This window comes from Tupaia chinensis, unplaced genomic scaffold (assembly GCF_000334495.1).
Source record: "Tupaia chinensis unplaced genomic scaffold, TupChi_1.0 Scaffold000320_1, whole genome shotgun sequence".
In the NCBI taxonomy this organism is placed as follows: Eukaryota; Metazoa; Chordata; class Mammalia; order Scandentia; family Tupaiidae; genus Tupaia; species Tupaia belangeri.
In genome coordinates, this window is record NW_006159813.1 from 1,861,345 (window position 1) to 1,868,953 (window position 7,609).

At 38.8% G+C, this 7,609-nt stretch overlaps 1 protein-coding gene across 1 annotated transcript in view; it reads right to left on the bottom strand.

Moving 5' to 3' along the window:
* The window catches only part of LOC102495863 (RING finger protein 10), a 59,280-nt gene that overhangs the window by 36,486 nt on the left and 15,185 nt on the right, over positions 1 to 7,609 (bottom strand). Inside the window, exon 3 of the mRNA XM_014588957.1 lies at positions 2,850 to 3,046. Within this exon, the coding sequence (XP_014444443.1) occupies positions 2,850 to 3,046 (197 nt within the window). The remainder of the gene's footprint in view (positions 1 to 2,849; positions 3,047 to 7,609) is intronic.

Genomic DNA, 7,609 nt, shown 5'->3' on the forward strand with positions numbered 1-7,609 from the left:
TAGGAGTCCAGCACCTTAATCACTATGCCATCTGCTACCTCTAACCCCCCATACTTACTTTTTAACGTGACAGCTAAAAAATTTTAAATTATAGAGGTGGTTTGCTTTTCTATTAGCACTGCTGGTAACAACTATACCTCTTCCATCATCTTAATTTGGGACATTTTACTGTCCAACCAGGAATTTATTCCTTTCTCAAGGTTTAGTTCTAACAATTCTTTATTCCCACTGAGATCTCCAAACCAGTGATCCAATCTTCCAAACTTCTCTTCCTTGTATGGCTTTGATCCTATGGTCCATTGCCCCCTTTTCTCTAGTGTGCTGTATTCACCTGGCAAAAACTTTTCTGATTAATTCAACTCTGCCTATTCCACACTAGCCCCAGGGCAGTTAAACAGGGCTAAAGAACAACCAGTCCTGGGACCAGCAGGTGGTGTGGTAGTTAAGGCACTGGACACTCCCATGTGACCACGGTTCGAGTCCGGGACCTTGTGGCTTGCTTCTTCACTTTCCTCTCTCTCTCTGGTCAAATTAAAATGAAGGAATGAATAAATAAATAAATCTTTTAAAAAAGGAACAACCAGTCTTGCTACAGTAGACCCTGAGGCTGCCTGGTAGACAGTCATTACACTTTCACTGTTGAATCAGTCTCCCAATCTGCCAGAGAGCTTCTTCATTTTTCAGCCTTCACAGTTTACCTCATAATTTTACTGAGAAAGTAAGAACAATGAGAAAAGAACTCCAACTCCAAGTCCTGCCTTGCCAAGCCTTCTTCCTATTACTGTAGATGAACTGGCAAAGTTCCTACTTAAGCCAACTCCTTCATTTCTGCATTAGACCTCTATATGATCTGATCACCTTTTTCAACCACTGGCTCCAATTCCTTCCTCTCCTCCAACCATGGTAGCGTACTTGCTTTACCTCACATATACCCAAAATAGTACCACCTCCAATTAACTGCACTTTTCATTCCTTATGGATAAGACACTCAAAACTATAGTTTTCTCCCTTGCTTCACTCAGATTTCACTCAAAATTTACCTCTTCTGACACATCCTTTGCCACTTTCTAAAACTGTATTTATTATACTCTATCCCTTTACTTCCTTCAGTCTCCATTTTTTAATTCTGTAAGTACTTACCTTCAGGTTTATTATACACTGGTTTATTTTCCCTCTAAACTAGATTATAAGTGCCTAAGGGCAAAGACAAGATTCAGTTCAATGTTATATTCCAAACTCCTAAACAGTATTTGGTGCACAGTCAACAGGGAATAAATTTTTGGTGAAGGAACAATTTCTTTCTTTTTTTTTTTTACTTTGTATTTATTTATTTATTTTTTGAGAGTTTTTTTTGCTATAGGGCGCGTGCGCTCGCCAGACAGACAGAGAGAGACATAGAGACAGAAAGCGAGAAATCACCCCCCAGGGGGGATGGTCACGCCGCAATCTCTTCTCCTCCATTCTCCTCTTGGGATCTTGGGCACGCACGCACACGCGCCCGGCGTGAGTTCTAAGCCACTGGGTCCGGGACGCAAACCGTGGTCGACTACATGGGAGTCCAGCGACATAGCCATTACACTAACTTCTGGTTCCCAAGGAACAATTTCTTTCATGAGTACAGATAGCCCTCAGTATCCATGGGTTTCACATCCATAAATTATACTAGCCATGGATCAAATTACTCAGGAAAAAAGTTAGTTTCACCTGTACAAAACATATAAACTTTTCTCTCCTGTCATCACTCCCTAAACAATACAGTGTAATAACTATTAGCATAGCATTTATAATGTACTAAGTATTCTAAATAATTTGGAAATGTGTTAAAGTAGAAGGATGTGCATAGGTCATATACAAAACTATACCAATTTATATAAGGGACTCAAGTATCCATGGATTTTGATATATCCATTAAACCTGTCTTATTCTATTAGGTCATCAGGAAAGTCATGACTTTGTGTTAATGTTTTCCAATGCAAAAATGTGTCATGACTTTCCCAAAATGGGAAAGTATGTCAATATGTCAGCTACATACTATGAAACATTCAAACAACAGAGTAATTTGTTTTAACTAGTCTTTTGTTGACAGATAGTTAGGTTGCTTCCTAAATTCTACAACTATAAACAACATGGTAGTGAGCAACCTTCTACATAAATGAATCATGGCTATCTAACAAACTCCTAAGAAATGGAACAGGATATAGCATTTACATTTTGCTGAATACTCTAGGGCAAATGTCATTAATTAATGTCATTTTATAACTAAGCATTCTAAACAGTACCTATAATTTCAGAGTGATAATAAAAAACTACAAATTAAGGTATCCTAAATTAGCCATACTTTCTCATAACACATGATTATAATGTCTTTTTCCTCCAAAGAAATGCCATAACCTTCAGGGGAAGAATGGAGCAATTTTCCAAACCTACTTAATTCTCAACCACTCAGGACTGCTTTGGTTATCTATTGTTTACTCTCTTGCTCTCCTCAACTACTGATAAACTAGAGGGGCAAAAAAAAATCAGATCATATGTTTCTTTTTTTTTTTTTTAAGTTTTTGTTGTTGTTGTTTGTTTTTTGCCATAGGGTATGGGTGCCTCCTGGAGAGGAGAGAGAGACAATGAGAGGGAAAGTGAGAAATCACCCCGCAGTGGGGATGGCCATGCTGCAATTCTCCAGGAATTTTGGGCACACACACACATGCGCCCAGCATGATTTTCAAGCTATCATGTCCAGGATTCTAATGGTAGTGAACCATGTGGGAGTCCAGTGTCTGAACCACCATACCACCTGCTGGCCCCCAGATCTCATGCTTCTTATGTTCTGGAAAGGACACTCTCAAATTCCATACCTCATCTCGTCTTCCACCATTAAAAGAAGAGCTAAAGGGTTTGCTGCTGCCGCCACCCCTTTGAGGAGGCATCTTGTTAAAAGTTTTGCTTTTCTGTGAATTGGAGCGACGGGTCTGGTTGCTACAATTTTCATTTTTGGGGTAGGAAGGTTCACGTTTGCGATTATAACGCTTGGATCCATTTGAGTTCTTTCCATCTGAAAGTAAGAAACAAAAAAAATTAGTCAAGAAGTAATACAGATAATTGGATTATTGTTTTCTACCTTACAGGAAAATTGTTATTTTAAACAAGGGTAAAACGGGCCCTTCCATGACCTCTAAGAACTCTAGTTTAGGGCAGGGCATTAGTGCTTTGAGTAAGACACCACAGAGTAAAGTGGAATTTTTTTTTTTTTTTTTTTTTTTGTTTAAAGCAATGCTCAGGGCAGCAGATGGCAAAGCAGCTACATCACTGGATTCTCACATGGCTGACCACAGTTCTAGTCCTGGACCCAGTCATGAAAACTGCAATTTCTCATTTTTCCTCTCATAGTCTCTCTCTCTTTAGTGACTGTGTGTACCCTAAGGCAAAAGCCTCTTTAAACAAACAAAGAAAAAAAGACGCTTCAAGGGTCTCTCCCTCAGGACAAATACAATATAGATCACACCTCGTAAATTAAGACACTCAGTTCACACTGTCTCTGTTCACGGTCTCTCTCTCTCTTGTTTTAATTTAACTTTAAATTAAATTTTAATTCACACTGTGCATGAGTGAGTGCATGCATGTCTAAAATCTCAAGAGGAAAAAGGAAGAGGAACTATGGTGTGGACGTCCTCCACCCGGAAGGTGATTTCTTCTTGTTCTCTCTCTCTCTCTGGTGAGTACAAGCACCTTATGGCAAAAATCTAAGTTTTAAAAAAGGGGGGAGGGAGATGGCATGGAGGTTAAGGCACAGGACTCCCATGTGGTTCCAATCCAGGAACTGGTAGCTTGCTTTCTCATTTTCCTTCTCTCTCTCTGTTCAAATTAAAAAATAAATTAATTAAATCATTATTTTTTAAAAAAACTGGCATATAGAGGGGCTTCAGAACGTTTGTAGAAAACAGATGAAACACATTCTAAGTTGAAACTACCTTAAGTGATAAATCCCTCAGCAGAGGAATTAGTTTCTACTGAATGCAAAACACTTTCACAACAATATAAAACTAAAATATCATTAAATCAGGACCAGCAGATGGCGTGATGGTTACATCACTGAATTCCCATGTAGTCCATGCACAACGGAATCCCAGTCCCAACAGTTTAAAACTCACGCCAGGTATGGGACCAGCAGATGGTGTAATGGCTACGTTGGTGGACTCCCATGTAGTCAACTGGAGTTCAAGTACCAGACTCAGTGGCTTTAACCTATGCATGCCCAAGATCCCAAGAGGAGAACAGAGAAGGGACTGTGGTGTGGCCATCCCTCCCCAAGGGGTGATTTCTCGCTGTCTCACCCATTAGCATACATGCCCTATAGCAAAAATTTGTAAAGATAAATAAATAAATAGTAAAAATCAGGGCTGCAGATGATGTGGTGGTTAAGGATGCTGAACTCCCACATGGTCAACCATGGTTCAAGTTCCAGACCTAGCAGCTTGCTTTCTCATTTCCACCATCCCCCACTCACTCTGTTCCCCTCTGGTCATATTAAAATGAATAAATAATGGTTAAATTAAGTAATTCTCTAAAAAAATTTTTTTACTTTTTAAAAGAATTATTTTATTTTACCTTTATTTTATTTTAATTTGACTACAGAGGAATGGAGGTGGGGGCGCGGCACGGAGGGGAAGGAGAAAAGTGACAAAGCAAGCCACAGGGTCTGGGACTTGAACCATGGTTTGCCATGTGGGAGTCCAGCACCCTTAACCACCATGCCACCTGCTGGCCCCATTAAAAAAACAGATTTTTAAAAATAAAAAATTGTTAAATGGATTTTTTTGAGAGAGAGACTTTTGCTATAGGGCATGCGCACTCGCTAGAGAGACAAACAGAGAGACAGAAAGTGAGAAATCATCCCCAGAGGGGATGGCCTTGCCACATCCCTTCCCCTCCAATCTCCTCCCAGGATTTTGGACATGTACACCCATGTGGCTTAAAACTCACGCCAAACTCAAGATTTACCATACTGACAGAAGAGGTCAAGTGCAGGCCCTTTGAGAAGACATCTGCACTTAGGCCGTGAACAATCCCTTTCAAAGGCTAAGACAACTGAAGAGTTTCTGCTCAGACTTCACCCTCTAGACCCCAAGATCCACCAGACTGGTAGGGCACCTTCTAAATTCTCTCTCCATCTCTCCCGGTCTGTCTAGCTCTCTAATTTTTTAAAAATTATTTTATTTTTAATGTAAACCACTGCTTGGCTGTCTCATTCTCCTTTATCTTGCTAATTCTCACCTTCTCCCCTACCCCCTCCAGATAGGAGAGGTAAAGACAGGCCCTTTGAGAAGTCATCTGGATTTGAGCTATGAGGAATCCCTTTCAAGGGCAAAGACAACTGAAGAGTTTCTGCTTAGACCTCACCCTCTAGACCCCAAGATCCATCAGACTGGTAGAACACCCTCTGTATTCTTTTCTCTCTCTGTCTCTCCCTGTCTCTCTTTCATTTTTTTGCTTTCTTTTCTCTCTTTTTAAATTCTTTTTCTTTTTTTTTTCTTTTTCTGATTTCTTTTCCTTTTCCTTTTATCTTTATAAATACTGCTCAGCCTCCACACACTGATAGACAGGTCTAAGTTCACAATAGCCAAACATCTGATTACTATTAGGGTCAGAATAATCCTCAATTCCTACTGAATCTGCTGCACAAAAGGAGAAAAGCAAAACTGCAGAGAGATTATAGATCACCTCCTCCTGCACACCTCTGAACACTCAGATTTAACTTCAAGAAATTAGGAAGAAATGCATAATTCATCAGATGACCAGAAACTACCACACAGGCACAAGAAATGAGAAACCAAGAAAATCTCTCTCCTCCAAGGGAAAAAAAACAACTCATGCACAGACAGTACAATAGAACTCAAGGAACTGAAAGATAAAGAATTCAGAATATTCGTAACAACAAAACTAACAGAGATGCAAGAGAAGAGAGACAATGACTCCAGAAGACACAGGAGAAAAGGACCTATGAATTCCAGGAGGTGTGGAGGTTCTTGTGTGAGTTGAAAGAGGAAATATACACCATAAAAAAAGAATCAAACAGAACTGTTAGAAGTGAAAACTATAATACAGGAAATCAAAACCTCCCTTGAAAGTACTGAAAGCAGATTAGATCATGCAGAAGACTGAAATCAGATGTAGAAGACAGAACCTCTGTCCTCGATAAATTTGCCAAAAAGACAGAAAATAACCCAACGAAATGAAGATATATGAGAAATATTAGATGCCATTAAACATCCAAACATCTGGATAATTGGTATCCCAGAAGGTGAAGAAATTAATAAAGGCATTGATAATCTATTCCATGAAATCCTGGAAGAAAATTTCCAAACCTAGAGAGGCATTCAAATATCCAGACCCAAGAAATACAAAGGATCCCACTGAGAATCAACCCAAGAAGATCTTCTCCAAGGAACATCATAGCCAGATTGACCGAAACCACAGACAAAGTCAAGGTTTTAAAATCGGGCAAGAAAGAAACATCAAGTTACTTACTCAGGATATCCCATCAGGTTAACAGTGGACATCTCACCAGAAACAAGGAGAGCAAGGAAAGAATGGGAAAATATATTTCAAGTGTTGACTGAAAAATGATTTCAACCAAGAATTCTATACCCGGCAAGATTATCCTTCATATGGGAAGAAAAGACAAAAACATTCTTAGATAAACAAAACCTGAAAGAATTTATCAATACCAGAAAGAAAAATAAAAGATACAAACTTTCACGTTATTCCATGAGCTTTTTCATGCATCCGTCCTTCTCACAGCATGATTAATGGCAGCGCTGCTGTGCACCATACACTTACAGCATTTACTGTTGCACATTTAGGCGGCTTCGAATTTTTTGTTAGCTTTTAATATGACAGTACTGGGAGACTCTTTATGTCAAACTCTTAAAGTGGAATTAGCATGTACAGTACGATCATTGAAGCCTTTTTTAATATTCTCAACTTACTGTCTTGGATTGTTACACCAATTCATTTATATCCTAACAGTACTATAAAAGAACATGTCTAGGGACCAGCAGGTGGCATGGTAGTTGGGGGCACTGGACTCCCACATGGCCGCCCGCTGTTCAAGCCCTGGACCTGGTGGCTTGCTTTTTCACTTTCCCTCTTTCTCTCCCTCTGTCTGATCAAACTGGAAAGTAATAATAATAATAATAATAATAATAATAAAGTTAAATAAAGTAATTCTTTTTTTAAAAAAAAAGAGAATGTCTTTTTCATTTCATTTTAATACTGAACTGAATAAACTCTGTTCAATTAAAGGGTCAAAATGGTTTCTCGTTTTAAATCTACATTTCTCTAATAAGTAGCAACAAATACTTTTTCAGTCTATTGACAACTTATATTTTCTGTAAAAAGCCTGCTTGTTTTCTTTGCTCTGTGTCTTCTATTGAGAAGTTGAACTGCATAAATATTCCTTTATTGTCCCAAATCAAAGAACCCTGACCAGATGCATCTAACAGTGCCAATGTTTACCATCTTAAAACAAACAAGCAAAATCTACATGAGAACCAAATACAACTAAGCAAAGAAAACTACAAGAGGTTCTCAAATAGTCTACGAATAAAAAAAGAAC